Source organism: Rhinopithecus bieti, unplaced genomic scaffold (genome assembly GCF_001698545.2).
Source record: "Rhinopithecus bieti isolate Rb0 unplaced genomic scaffold, ASM169854v2 scaffold_3040, whole genome shotgun sequence".
In the NCBI taxonomy this organism is placed as follows: domain Eukaryota; kingdom Metazoa; phylum Chordata; class Mammalia; order Primates; family Cercopithecidae; genus Rhinopithecus; species Rhinopithecus bieti.
Genome location: NW_016804657.1, coordinates 7,369,327 through 7,384,530, shown reverse-complemented (window position 1 = coordinate 7,384,530; position 15,204 = coordinate 7,369,327). Strand labels below are relative to the sequence as shown.

The following is a 15,204-nucleotide window of genomic DNA, read 5'->3' as shown; positions in this document are numbered from 1 at the left end:
CAGGCTTGAGCCCCCGCGCCTGGCCTTTTTTTTTTTTTTTTTTTTTTGAGAGGGAGTGTCTCTCTGTCACCCACGCTGGAGTGCAGTGGCATGATCTCAGCTCACTGCAACCTCTGCCTTCTGGGTTCAAGCAATTCTCGTGCCTCACCCTCCGAGTAGTTAGGAGTACAGGTATGTGCCACCACGCCCAGCTAATTTTTGCATTTTTAATGAAAACAGGGTTTCACCATGTTGGCCAGGGTGTCTTGAACTCCTGGCCTCAAGCGATCTGCCCGCCTCAGCTTCCCAAAGTGCTGCGATTACAGGTGTGAACCACCACACCAGCCAGTTTATCGCTTTCTCTGTGCTCTTCCCTTTGTCTAAACTACCCACCCCTTCTCTGCCAGAAAAAAACCTACTGATCATCAAGACTTAATGAGCTCAAATGGGTCCAGCTTGCTGAAGGCTTTCCTGATCCTTCCCTGCCTGATCCTTCCCCGCCTCAGCCCCCAGCTCAGGCAGAGCTTAGAAGATGCCCACTGAGGGTCTGCTTGCCACCAAGATCACCTGGAGCCAACTGCCTGTCAAGGAGGCTTCCCTGTGAGGCTCTGAAGGGGCTTCTCATCACCACACCCCCAGCCCATCAGCATGCCTGCTGATGCAGTGACTGTGATCACTCCTATCTCAATGAGCTTCTGGAATGTTAGGGCCAGAAATGATCTTCGGATCATCATCCGGGGGGCTTAACAAAAAGTACATAATCTCATTAATTTCAGAAACAGTCCTTCACCAATGAATTTTCAAAAATAGCCCTTCACCAGGCTCATTACAGAAAGCACAGAGCATGTAGCTGGGGCAACTGTGACACACAGCATCAATCAAGAGACCAGTTCTCAGCACCCTGGGAAGTGACACACTCAGGATTCTAAACCTCAAAACTCACCACATCAATTTTGTTTACATTCTTCTTTGGGGCTAGTAAAAACCAACTATCTGGGTGCTTTGGATCCTTACAAAAGTCCCCAATCCAGGCACTAATGCCTTTAAAACTACATGCAGATCGGGTGTGGTGGCTCACGCCTGTCATCCCAGCCCTTTGGGAGGCTGAGGCAGGTGGATCACAAGGTCAGGAGTTCAAGACCAGCCTGGCCAAGATGGTGAAACCCCGTCTCTACTAGAAATACAAAAATTAGCCGGGCGTGGTGGCAGGCACCTGTAATCCCAGCTACTCGGGAGGCTGAGGCAGAGAATTGCTTGAACCTGGGAGGCAGAGGTTGCAGTGAGCTGAGATCATGCCACTGCACTCCAGCCTGGGCAACAGAGTGAGACTGTCTCAAAAAAAATAAAATAAAAATTACATGCACAGGTAGAGATGAGACATAGGTAGTGATATAAGCAGGTACAGAAGATCATGCTTACCTTTTCTGCAAAAGCACCTCTGCCTAAAGTACTCCCAGAATGTTCTCCCTTTTCTCTAATGTTCAGTTTGTTTCCCCTTTGTTTAACACTCCTCGGATGACACTTCATCTATGCCACCTCTCTTCCTGTGTGTGTCATGCCTCCACATTTAGACTGGTTGCTGGAGGAGTCAAAGGACTGTGTTGATCTACGTTTTCAGGGGCCCCCAGATCCAGAATAATGCCCGACCTGGGGCAGCTAATAAATAGTGGTTATGAACTAGGCAGTGAGCCCAGGCCCACGCTACAGGCGGCAGTACTACTGCCCCTTTGCCCAGATGTGGCTCAGTGTTGGCTGCTCCCTAGAACAGTGATGACAAGCAGACGGTCCGTGGTTTGAATGAACCCAGCCATGAGACACTTGACGCATATACTCGGGCTGAAGAAGTCTGCTTCTCTAGACTATGACCAACCAGGACAAAGCCCAAGAAGGGAGCATATGCCATTCTGGGGTGGAACAGGTTGTATCAACCCTGCAAAGGGAAGGGGTGGAGGCAGTGGAGAGACAATAATGAGAACTCATGAGTCATCTGTCTTCCACCCAAGCTGCCAAGGAAAAAACGAGAAAATCCACAGGAGGAAGAATGGAGACTTTAGTCACCCCTTCTTTTTCATGTATAGATTTCATTTTCTCCTACTCTACCACAAAAACCTGTCTTAGAAGTGAAGTCACACGCAATTCTTTCCAAACGAAAGAAGATAAATAAGCACACATATGAAAGATAGTTAGGACACATAGATAACTTCTGCCCCCTTTATAACTTAAGGTCCACAATTTTAAATATATATACTATATACATCTTACAGGCATGTTTCTAAGCACATACATTAATTCAATTATTCAAAGATTCAAGTTTCTACATGCTGGGGTAAGCGAAAACAGACACGATCCCGCTTTGGAGCTGCTTACGGTTGGGTGAGACACACAAACCCTCATCCTAATAAATCACAAACCAATGGCTATGCTCTGAAGGAAGGTGGCTGAGTAACAGCCCACCACCAAGAGCTGGCGCAGGCCGGCCCATGCTGTAGGCGGCAGCACTCCTGGATCCAAACATGTCCTCATTTCTCTGAGGAAATGAGGCTTTACTTGAAATCCAAAGAATCAAATAACTGGAAATAATTCCAAGACAGATACGTAAACCAAAGAAGGTGTTGTGTGCATCTATCTTGCAGTCATTTCTAAGGACTGGAGTGCGGGATACTTGGGAAAACCTCAAGAAGGGTCACCAACACTTCATTATATGCTCAGTTTTCACACTTCCTTGTCTTGAGGCCCAAATGCCTTAAATGAACACACTGGACAGAAAGCAGAGCTTGCCTCATCATTGCTGTTTTCCAACGACCAAACTCACATCCTGCTGCATGATAACTACCTTTCAGCCTGTGGTGTGAGCTAACTTGGTCCTGGAACATGGGGTCCCTGAGAGTACCACTGGGCAGCGTATACCACCTTGCTACCTCTGTGGCCCTCCCTAGATGGGTGAGCAAAGGTACCTACCCCAATTATTTATGAGCCAGGTACGACACTAGGCTTTCTGGGATTCATACTACTGTTTCCGCTGAAACTTGTTTGTGGGATAAATGGTAATGAAAGTGGGACTCCGATGAATAGATCACATGATTGCATAAACCTTGTTTCCATAGAAAACCAACTAAAATTCCCCATCATTGCTCTAAAACTTATGTGTCTCTTATCAGGTCATAGTCCTCTGAAGAAACGCTCTGATAAACTATCTGGGGGGAACATCCCTAACTGTTTTGTGAGTTGTTTTCCTTATAAGAAACAACCAAAAATAGGATTATGGCCTGACTTATCACCTTAATTTAGCAGGCTGGCTTCCTGTAAGCCCCGGCGGATCTCTCCAGCCTCACACATGCTGGCTCTTAGCTGCTCTGTGGGCGCTGGCGATGCTGCCAACATCTTTCAGGGTGACTTTGCTCACATTCCTCTTCTCCAGCAACCTCCCTTCTTCAGAGTTTAATATCCACATCCTCTAAGGTCTCTATTATTTTTCCAACTTAAGTTAGCTAATCCCCACATGGGACACCAACCTGTACACATGTATCTACTCCTACCTCTGAGAAACTGTACTGCCCACTTTCATACCTGAAATGCATTTCCTGCTCCTGGCTCCCGACGCTTCAGTCCCACCTGCTCCATGGAGCTTTTCAATAATAACAGTCCCTGGCCTCCGTTTCATCTCTATAATTCTGACAGCCCCATATGTACAGTGATCTAATAACTCATTCACCCAGGCCTTTAAAAAACACCTATGATCCATTCCGCCATTCACTTGTAACTGGTTCCATTCCATTTTGGACTTTGTAATCTTATACAATGTCAGAAACACAATTAACATTCCATTAATGCTGTTGAAGTACTAAAAAAAATAAGATCACAAAGAAAAGCAGCAATGTCCTGTATTGAAGAGTAAAGTTGGATACAAATAATTTACTCCTTCAAGGGTTATAACTTTTTACTTTGACTAATGTGACTAAGTACCCTGTGCTGTGCCATGCCATGAGTTAGACACTATGGTCTTAACTTGGAACTTACTGTAAGGATTTCTCAATCCAAGATGATGGACTGTAATGTCTTCTAATAAATAAGAAAATGTTTGGATGTGCCAGCTTTCAGAAAATGGAAAAATGAATAGTTGTGCCAAAACTCTGTGTGTTTTTTTTAACTCCTCACTGCAACATAAGCAAAGTAGTGTACACTGGACAGATACCAAATCAGCTAATATTCTCTTCTCAGTACATCCTAAAGGGGGCAATGGTTTCACAAAGCACTATCCACACCTACACCTCTGAAACAGAACAAGACAGCAAGCTACTTCAAACATGGTCCAGAATTCATGAGTTCTTGTTAAGCCTCAAAAATATCTGCATCCAAAACCACTGAGATAAAATCACTGGGCTTAGCAGCAGCATCAACAGTAGCACCTTAAAGTAGCCAGGGAGGGCCAGGCAGCAGCCAAGATGCAGTGAGGACTGAGTTCATACACAGAAGTTCCTTCTATAATACGTCGGCTTTCTAGAATGTATCCTTTTAGTAGGTGGTATTTATCCAGCATCATTTTGAACCTTCCTTGTTCGGACCAAAGCAATGAAAAGGAAGAAAGTCCCCAAATGCTAGGAGCACACTTTTTGGCCAGCTGAGTCTATTGATTGGAGATGTCAGAATTTCAACTCTTCGGCTGGGCATGGTGGCTCACACCTGTAATCCTAGCACTTTGGGAGACTGAGGCAGGTGGATCACTTGAGGCCAGGAGTTCGAGACCAGCCTAACCAACATGGCGAAACTCCGTCTCTACTAAAAATACAAAAAATTAGCCCGATGTGGTGGCACATCCCTGTAATTTCAGCTACTTGGGTGGCCAAGGCATGAGAACTGCTTGAACCCGGGAGGCAGTGGTTGCAATGAACCAAAACTGTACCACTGCACTCCAGCCTGGGCAACAGAGCAAGACCCTGCTTCAAAAAAATTAAAGTATTTCAACTTTTATACCCTTCAGGAAGGGTGTAAAATCCAAAGTAGTGGCAATATTTATACACATCTAAAGATGTCTATGTCTCTTCTCACTGTGGTCTGGGGTACACTGGGGAAAGGGCAACCTGTGGAGCATCTTCTAGGCTCTTTCCTAGGCTGAAGGGAGAAGACACAAGTCACATTTGTGAGGGCTGAGGCTTGATTAGTCAGCCCCAGCTTACTCATGGCTGATACCCTCAATCAAAACTTGCACACACACAAAAAAATCAGTAATGATAAGAAACAGTCTGTCATCTAGAAATGGCTTATTGTTTTACTGTTTCTGTGACTTCCCCCAGAGGTCTGCCTGAAAGCCCAGTTAGCCTGGTGGTGGGGACACCTCTGTACCCTAGAGAACCACAGGGAAGATCTTTAGTGCACAGGAAATGGGCTGGAATGAGGCAGCAGTTGCCTATACAAGGACCGAACAATTTCCAGAGCCCTCAGAGGCACCAACCTACTGTTGTGAAGAGGCACCAGGCAGGTGAGAGACAATAGGCACAGGCTGCAGAATCATAAGTAGTGCTCGGAAGATGGGCCAAGAGGCTACATGGCCAACAGCAGGGGTCAGCCTGAACTCAAAGAATTCTGGAGATAGAAGGGGAGACCTTCGAGATCAGCTAGCCCAACCCTTACTTTATAGGGGCTGAGAGCTATTCAGCAACTTGTCCAAGGTCACAAAACTAGTGAGTAGAAGGACAAGGGCCAAAATCCAAGCCTCCTGTCTTGAAAGACAAGGAAACAAATGTTATCACAATTTAGCTAATTATATCAATTCCTTTCAGTGTTTTCAAAGATATATTTTGACTAACATGTAAAGACATACTAGTGTACTGTGGTTATGAACCCACACTCTGGAGCCAGACTATCTGGGTTTGAATCCCAGGTCTGCCACTTACACTGTGACCCTGAGCAAGTGACTTCACCTCTCTGTGACTCAGTTTGCTCATCTATTAAATAGGGGTAACAATAGCGCCTACCCTCATGGGACTATGAAGCCTCCTAAATAAGTTCATCTATGGAAAGTGCATTAGCCGGTCTCAGCTGCTCAGGAGGCTGAGGTGGGAGGATGACTTGAGCCTGGGAGGTTGAGGCTGCAGTGGGCTATGACTGCAACGTTACCCTCCAGCCTGGGTGACAGAGACCCCATCTCTCTAAAAAAAGAAAAGAGAAAAAAAAAAAAAAAGCATAGTGGCTGGCACAAAATAAATGCTACAAAAAAGGTAGACAGGAATTTCCTAGGAAGGAAAGAACCCTCATATTGGTTTCTCTGCATCACACCTGGTCCCCAACCCCCAATTCATCTTAGTCATAGGTTACTGCCTTTTCCCCACAATGCCTGGGGCTAATGCTTCTAAGTCACACCCCTCTCTCCTAATCCATTCAGGCCCAACCCAGTCAGATATTAGCTCAAGCAGCCAAAATGGTAGAAGAGGCAAAAATTCTGAATAAATGCTTATGTCACTACTGGCCATCCAGCCTGTCACCTCTTAGATCTCTGCTGCCAAAACCCGGAACTCAGAAATTACCTCTCTTGACCCTCACCTCCTACTTTTCTAGACTACCCACTCCCTTGCACCTCAGAATCTGCTTTTATGCCCTCATCATGTCCTCCAGGCCCTCAAACCTTCTGCAGGTGCATCAGGCCTGGAAGCCCCACTCACCTGCCTATCCCACCTGTACTGCTTGGCTAATCTTTCCTGTGACGTTCTCATCAGTTCCCTTGGTTCCTTTATCCCTCATCCTTCCACCCTCATTCCATGGAGAGACCACATGATGCTGTCTCTCTTAGGCTGCCAAACTTGGTGGCATAAAGCTAGGAAACCAGGCCCACTGCCTGCACTACAGACCTATGCTATCCTCCATCCTTCATTGCTAACTGAATGTCTGTCACATTCCCATGCGGTCTAGCCCCAGCCCACTCTCCTCCAGCTCTGACTCTGACCATGGCTTTGCCTCAGTCCCACTGAGAAAGCCCAGACTACCAAGTAATTTGTGTGCCAAACACTCCTCCAGACATGCTTCTCAAACTTTAGCATGGATTTGAATCCCCTGGGGATCTTGTTCAACTACAAACTTTGATTCACAAGGTTGGACCTGAGGTTCCCCCAGGTGCTGCCAATGCTGGTGGTCCACAGAACACACTTGGGGTAGCAGATTTCTAGGAACTTATACACACTAATGTTTGCACTCTTCTAAATATATTGTTTTTAATCTTCATGGAAAACCTTCAAGAGAGGTATTATTCCCATTTCACAGAGACAGAAAGTGAGATTCAAAGAGGTTAGAAAATCTGTCCAAGGTTCACGCTGAGGGGAGGCAGGATTCAAGTGAAAGGCTGATTCTGAAGCTGAACCCCATTTTTTCCTCTTTTAATTGGGAGATGAAGTAAGGATAGAAGAGTATAAAGAACAGAAGTAGGTTTTAAAAACATACATGTTATGGCTTATTTGTAATACAAACTATTAAAATCTTCTTAGCTGATGTGAATAAGAGAAAGATGGATTATAAAATGCAAGAGTCCCTTTGTTAGAGATTCTGCCTAACAGCCAAAGACCTAAAAGCTATCAGAGAGTAAGTTAATTCCACCAATCAACATGGAAGAAGACATCCAGAGGGACACAGAGGAAACTTTATATGTGTGCAGATAAAGAAAGAAAGAACATACAGGCCAGGCGCAGTGGCTCACGATATTTTGGGAGGGTGAGGCAGGAGGATCACTTGAGGCCAGGAGTTTGAGACCAGCCTGAGAAACACAGCAAGACCTTGCCTCTAAAAAAAGATAAAACATTAGCCAGGCATGGTGGTGCAGTCCTAGCTACTCAGGAGGCTGAGGTGGGAGGACTTCTTGAGCCCAGGAATTTCATGCTGCAATGAGCTGTGATTGCACCACTGTAATCCAACCGGGGTGATAGTGTGAGACCCTGTCCTAAAAAGAGAGAGACAGGGAACAAGGGAACATATAGATAACCTCTAACTAGCACATCTGGGGAAGCTTTGGGGCTACTCTTAGGGCAGTCTGAGAGCACTGCAGAGACTGCAGAGAGCACCACACTGCTCTCTGCATGCTCTCCTCTCCCTCTCCTTTCTCTCCTCTCTGGCTTTTCAAGGCTAGGGTTTCTATTTGCACCCCAACCCCCCGTGCCACCTTCTCTGGAGTCCACACCCAGTAGTCATGGCTGCTCACTGCTCTTCAGCCTGTCCTTTGCCATGAGAGTCTCCCAGCTGGCCTGTGGGCCTCCTTGGAGACTCCTGGATCCTGTTTAAGTTGATCTGGTTCTGCCGTGCCCTGAGCCATACCCTCACAGTGGTCTTCTGCTCCACACCACTTGAAAAGGTGGGCGATCGTTTCTGACTCAGAGTTCCTTCCCCACCCCACCCACTTCTCAAGTTCTGTGATTTCCCTTCCTCCTTCACTGTTTGGGCAGACTTCACAGTGCCCATATCCAAGGGCTTCTCTGTCTTTATCCTTCCAGTTCTGCAGCAGCATGTGACCAATCCCTCTTTAACAAGTCCACTCACACCCATCTTTGCTTTGCTTCCGAAAGCATGCTCTCCCGGTACTTCTCCTGTTCCCTGACTACTCCTAGCACTCTCCCTTTCATTTCCTGTCTCCTCACTGCAGGCATTTCCAAGAACCTGCCGTTTGACCCTCACCTCAATCGTCCACTTTCTGACATCTAGTGCATTTTGTCCGACCCTTTGAGAGCAGATCTGAGTCTGCTCTGTTCATAGAGCAATCCTCAGAACAATGCCCGGCGTGTAATAGCAGGCGCTTGCTCAATATTTGCTGAATAAATGAGCTGCTAGCCGTGTTACTGAGCTTCTCACCTTGCATCTTCAAACAGCTCATTCCAAGGCTCGGGCTAAAGGGCTGTAGTTCACCAAGCGAAGGAGAGAACTGCCAGCCTTCGTCAAATCATAGCACACACAGGAAATGATAATATCTGTGTAGCTCTCCGGGTAAGCAGGCCTTTGGATTTAGAGGCAGCCCCTCCCTGTGGGTATCAATATCATGACAACCCACCTGAAACCCATGTGGGTCCCTTACTGTGGCCCCTTAGCTGGGAAGTTCTGTCTAGTCCAGCTCTAAAGAAGAGCAAGGAAGAGCCATTATCAGAATATTCTTGGCTTGGAGTTACTTTTAAGCTCCAAGAAGTAACTCACCTGTCTGCCTACTATCTCTATTTCATTAGGATTCCAAGGTGGCACCCACTCTGAAATGTGCCCGGAACCCTTAGGCACAATTTCACTCTTCACTATTCTAAGCCAAATTCATCCTAGACAGAGCAACAGTAGCCACGGGTTCTTCTCCACTCCTATGAAATACCCCAAGTGATGTAAATATTTTCACATTCCAACTGCTTGTAAAGGTGTGAAACAGGATGCAATTAAAGTCCCAGAACATTTTACTTAGACTTGAATCATGCTGCTTAGTGACTCCATAATCTACCACAAACACTTACAGAGTATTGTGGAGAAATCAGCCTTCAAAGAACACAAGCAAATGCACAGTGCCATGATCTCCAGCCTAATGGAAACGCATATTGCTGGGACGTGACAGTGTTAACTACGGGGTCGAATTCTGTTGCTTCCCAAAGACTACAGTTGGTGTGGGGAGAAATAGCCCAAGATCGAAAAAACCACTGACTGTGCCAACTGCAGCACTTCGCCTTTTCCAGAAGATAAATTATGAAGAATTTTTGCCAGTTCAAGTTATTTTCCCAAAGCAGAGTCAAATGACCCTTGCAACCCTGCCTTTAAGAAACCAGTGCAATTAAACGAAAACAGCTATGAACTGCCTGGACAGCATCCCTCCAACTTCGTTTCACAAAGTGAGATGCAGACACACACCGACAGACAAGCACACACCTTATTTAACTGCCAGACTCAGTGCCAATGTGAAAATGCACATTCAATCTATGGGTGGAAAATCAGCAAAGCAGCCCATCGCTAAAACAAAATAGCCACATAAATGTCGACTAGCTTGCTGCCTTGCAAGGAATGATCACTGACAACTAGAGTTCCTATTCAGCAGGCTAATAAGAATAATTATAGCCAGGGCAGGCATTAATCAGCTTGGCAGATACAGGAATTCTGTTAACAAGGCTAAAATGAGTGCCAAGGAATCTCTGAAGGCCACAACACTTCAAAGACTGTTAAAGCTGGATGGATTCTCTAGGGTTCCTCCCGCTGGCCTTCCTCCTCCTTCAGTGCTTTCCAGAGACAGTTGCATTTCGGCCCGTCCTCAGAGCCGACATGGCCACCTGCTAGGGTTGCAGAGATGCCACACCTGTGAGGTGCATGCTGGCATTATCCTTCCCTTCAGGAAGTGTGCCTGGGCTGCACTAATCCTGGATCCTCCTATTTTTAAATGCACTTTCACTTTCAAACCACTATCATCCTTCTTCACCCAAGCTAATCTCAAGCAACACACAGCATAAGGTTTAGCGACTGTAAGTCAACTTTTCCTTAGAAGAGACAGAATGGAGTCCTGAGATCAGATCCTGGGTCTGCTAGGGAATATCTGTATGACTCTAGACAAGTTAACTAACTTTTCTAGGCATCAGTTTCCTTATCTGTAATAAAGAGAAAATAATAGTGACTTTCTCAAAGTATTGCTGTGAGGAATAAATACCAGAATGTATGTCAGAGCTTGACGCTTGATATGCCATCTAGAAATAGTAGCTATTATTAGTCTGTGCCCATTAGGTGCAAAGCCTTGTACAGAAGCTATGAGGAAAAAAAACAAACAAAATATTCAGTATGCAGAGAAACACACACATTAGATAGGAGTGGCTGTGCCTGGGCAGGAGGGTGGACACATTTTTTTTCCTTTTTTTTTTTTTTTTTTTTAGACAGGGTCTCACTTTGTTGCCCAAGCTGGAGTGCAGTGGTGCGATCACGGTCCCCTACAGCCTTGACCTCCCAGACTCAAGTGATCCTCCCCATTCAGCCTCCCAAGTAGCTGGAACCACAGGCACATGCCACCATACCCAGCTCACTTTTCTTAATTTTTAGTAGAGATGGGGGTCTCACTATGTTGCACAGGCTGGTCTCGATCTCCTGATCTCAAGCAGTCCTCCCACCTTGGCCTCCCAAAGTGCTGGGATTGCAGGCATGAGCTGACATGTTTAGCCCAGATTTTTCTTTCGACCTTATATCCTTTATAAGTAACACAGAGACTGCTAGCTGTTCCCTCAAAATCTGTCCTTCCCTTCTTCCATAGTAGCTGGCACATGGCTTCCCAGCTTTCGTTACAGCTAGTGTGGCATGGGCCCAAAGTCTCTCCAATAGAACATGTGCAGAAATGATGTGTGCCACTTTCAAGTCTGACCCACAAAGCCTCCATATATTCTACTCCACGCTCTTTCCTCCTTTGTAGGGGCTGGAATGGTGAAGATGACTACCAAAGTGATCTTAGAAACTGTGAGTTGAAGACAGCGGAACTGCCACCAGCTGAGGAGCCAGAAAGACTGTGGAAAGCAGGGTTCCCACCCAACCCTTCCCTCTGAAGCATCTCCCTCACATTGTTATATGAGACACATCTATTGTCTGAACCACTATGCTTTGAGTTTGTTAGAGCAGTTTAGCCTACCTGATTAATACAAAGTCCTTTTGTATTATTTGAATTCTAAAATACAGATGTAATGCTTTTGACACTTAAAAAAGTATCTCAATAGATTTACAAAAATAAAGACATAAATGAAGAAAATGTGTTAATCCCACCCTACAATCTCCGTGCCTTCTACTCTCCAATTTATGTTGAACTAGTTGAGGGTTTATCCTCCTCAACACATCACCCTGTCCTCCTAATCTTGCCCTACAAACTTTTAATGGCTATCCATTCCCACAGATAAAATGACATATATATTTATAAGTATTCAGTCAGCCAATATGTAACACACACCCAGTATGGGTTATATACCCTATTAGTAATAGGGACATTGTAGTGAACAAAACCAATGTGGCCCCTGCCCCCAGGGGAAACAATCAGAGTAGGGTACAGACAACTACATACAATGAAGTAAATATATGCTCTGATGACAGGGCACAGACTGCCTGGCAGCACCCAGAGCGCCAAGAAATCTACCCCTCCCAGTCCAGACTCCTCAGCACAGCATGCAAAACCTTCAGGATCTATCTCAAACCCACCTTTCCTCCCCCATTATTTCCTCCTCCCCCAAATAATTGCATCCCCATTTCCTCCTCCTCCCAGCTCCAGTTACGTGGAACTTACGTGCCATTTCTGAATGAGCCATGTACTTTCACTCATCCACACTTTAGGCTTTTCCCCAGAGCCTAGAATGATCTTCTATCCTTTCTTTCAAAATTCTAATTATCCTCAAGGCTCAGCTCAAATGTCACCTCTTCAGCAAAACCAGCCCCAACCCCCAAGTCAAAATTAATCATCCCTTTCCTTGTTTCCCACAGTTGGTTTCCACGTCAGGTATTTCATTCAGGCCTGTGGTTAGCTATTTTATTCTCTGTCCACTCACATCCACCAGCCGCTCAGGCAGATGCTGTGTCTTGGTCATTTGTCTGGGACTCCCAGTATTGAATACATGGTTGCACACAGAATGGCACTCTCTCTGTGAATGTGGCACATTTCTTGAGTGGCCACTCAAGAAATGCCACACTGAGTGGACGGGCAAGACAGATCAGACACAGGCAATGGATGTGAAACCTGCTCTATGTGGCTGGGTGGGTTCTGGTGTGATCACGGTAGGCAGGTTTAGAAAGGCTTCATGGAGAAAGTGAGTTTTAGGGGAAAAAGGAAATACTAATACACAGGCAAGAGGTGAGAAGTAGAAGGGGCCAGAAAGTTTAATATAGTCTACATAAAGGAAAGCAAACAGGTTAGATAGAACAAAGTGTCTGAGCCAGAGAAGACTGGAGGGGAGGACACAAGGGGCAACATCTCCTTGGAGGAAAGTCATAAGGACCCAGTGAGAACAGGTGGGAGCCCCAAAAATGATCATTTAGGAAAAGGATGAGCTTAAAAGGGAGGCTGGAGGAAATAACCAACCAGGAAGACACCAATTGTGTGGGAAACAACTGGGACCTGGGCTAAGACAGTAGCCGTAGAAACAGGAAGGAAAGGAAGAAGCTGGAGTCTGTGCTATGGGGAGACGCAAGAATTGAGAGACTATGTGAATGTGGAGGTCAAAAAGACCAGTGATACCAAGATTATACTCAGGTTACACCCTAGGAGGAAAGATGATCTTGCTTATCAACGTATTACATTTCAGGGATCAGTACAGTGCTAGAGTAGTGTAACACAGGGAGACCTTCCCAGAGGTCAGGCTGAAGTCACACCGAGTGAGATTCTGTGGCAGCAAAGTTATCAGGAGGGTCATCAATGGTTCAGAGAACTGTCAGGCGAAAAGGCACTGGCTAGTGACACCACAGAAATTCCCAGTGTAATTCATAGGAGGCATCCAGCCAGGACAGGATATGCTGGAGTACAATCAAGATTTCCCCAAGTTGTGCTTTCCCCACTTCTGTTTTGCTTTTGTCAGTCTTTCTTTGCCCCCTTCCCTCTTCCCCCCTCATTATGATTACTCAAGGGCATTGTTTTCAAAGTTTTCAAAGTTCTACCTCATCCCACCCTCATAACTGGTACCCAGGTTGTTCAAAGAACTGCACAACTCTAGAGGGAGTCATCCACAGAGACTACAAAGTGAACAGCAGCTCCCGAAGTTGCACAGTGCACAATCTGTGCAAACCCAGGCCATGGCCCTGCTTGACCTAGACACACACAGTCAATAAATGTGTGTGGACTATAACAGCAGTGCACCACTAACATACAACTTACAAGGGTCCCGCAGTGAAAAGTAAAGATTAAAAGCACTACCACCGGGTGTGGTGGAGCATGCCTGTAATCCCAGCACTTCAGGAGACTGAGGTGGGAGAGTCAATTGAGCCCAGGAGTTTGAGGCTTCAGTGAGCTATGGTTGTGCCACTGCACTCCAGACTGGGTGACAGAGTGAGGCTTTGTTTCAAAAATAAAAACAAAGCACTAGGATCAGGGACTATAGAAAAGATGCCATAAAACTAAGTGGAAGATCTGGAAGCTTTCTGCACATGGGCTGAAGCTGAAGCAATGTGGCTGGAGGAGCTCTCTGAGGGAGTCAGTTCAGAAAATCTCTTCAAGGTGAAGGAAGAAAACACAGCAGCTAGCAAGGATGGTTCACCAGCAGCAGGAGTCACGGGGCTTAGAGCAGTGTGGGCCCCCGGTGTCCCCAGTAGGGGAGTGGCTATAGAAGGCCTTCTCTGGGACCCTCCGACCATAAGTGCAGAGTAGTCATTTGCCCTGTGTGCAGCTGGGACCTGGATGGGACGGACACCGCACACCATGCACTCTGTAAAAGACTCAGATCTGCCTTCTCTAGGGGCTTGGAAGAGAACCCCAGGCCAGGTCACAGGAATCATCTTGTCCTGGTTGACACTGACCACAAGGATCCAAGAATATCAAAGCATTTAAGAGTCGGCCCTGGGGTACCATGGTGAGCACTTAATAAACATATTTCCGTGGCTGGCTAGGATCACCATGTGGATCTACGTGAAGATGGTGTCTGTGTATGGAGTGAATGGAAAATGGAGAGGGAAAAAACCCACAAAAGATTCCTTGGGTGGGGGGAGGGCGCTGGGCCAAAACCACACGGGGCACCAAGGGTTTCCGGAGGGTAGAAGATGAGGGGACAGTAAGGGAGGAAAAGTAACAGGTAAAAAAAGTTGGAGAAGCCAGGCTCTTAGGTCTTTGTGTATAAATACGCAGCTAGGCAGCTTCAAGAAAAGCTAAAAGAAAAGACTGAGGCAGACAATCTAGCCACGACGAAAATGACGGCAGGACTCGCCCGCCGATTTCCATTGTAACGCTCCGGGCCACCCTGTGACCTTCGTGGAAGGAAGTTGGAGGATTCTCTCGCTTCCCTGGAAAGGCAACTCCGCGCGGGCTGGGTGAAGAGAGACCCGGCCGGCGGTGGCTATGGCGGGGCATATCAAAGGCTCACATTTCCGCTCTCGAGCCGGGGACCCGGGCCGGGACCGCAGCACCTTCCGGGCCGGGAGTTCAAGGTGAGCCGGGCTCCCGGCGGCCAACAGGTAGGGAGGGCTGGGGAAAGCCGGCCCGGGCCACTCCCCCGGCGCATGTTGGGGCGAGGCTCGGCCTGGCGGAGCCGCCACTTGCACCCCGCGCGCGGGGCCCGGGCGGATTCGCGCCAGGCTCCG

General features: G+C 46.7%; 1 protein-coding gene across 1 annotated transcript in view; it reads right to left on the bottom strand.

Moving 5' to 3' along the window:
* PTGFRN (prostaglandin F2 receptor inhibitor) overlaps positions 1-3,600 on the bottom strand; it is a 67,100-nt gene extending 63,500 nt beyond the window's left edge. Inside the window, exon 1 of the mRNA XM_017869587.1 lies at positions 3,547-3,600. Within this exon, the coding sequence (XP_017725076.1) occupies positions 3,547-3,600 (54 nt within the window). The remainder of the gene's footprint in view (positions 1-3,546) is intronic.
* Positions 3,601-15,204: the final 11,604 nt, after the last annotated feature.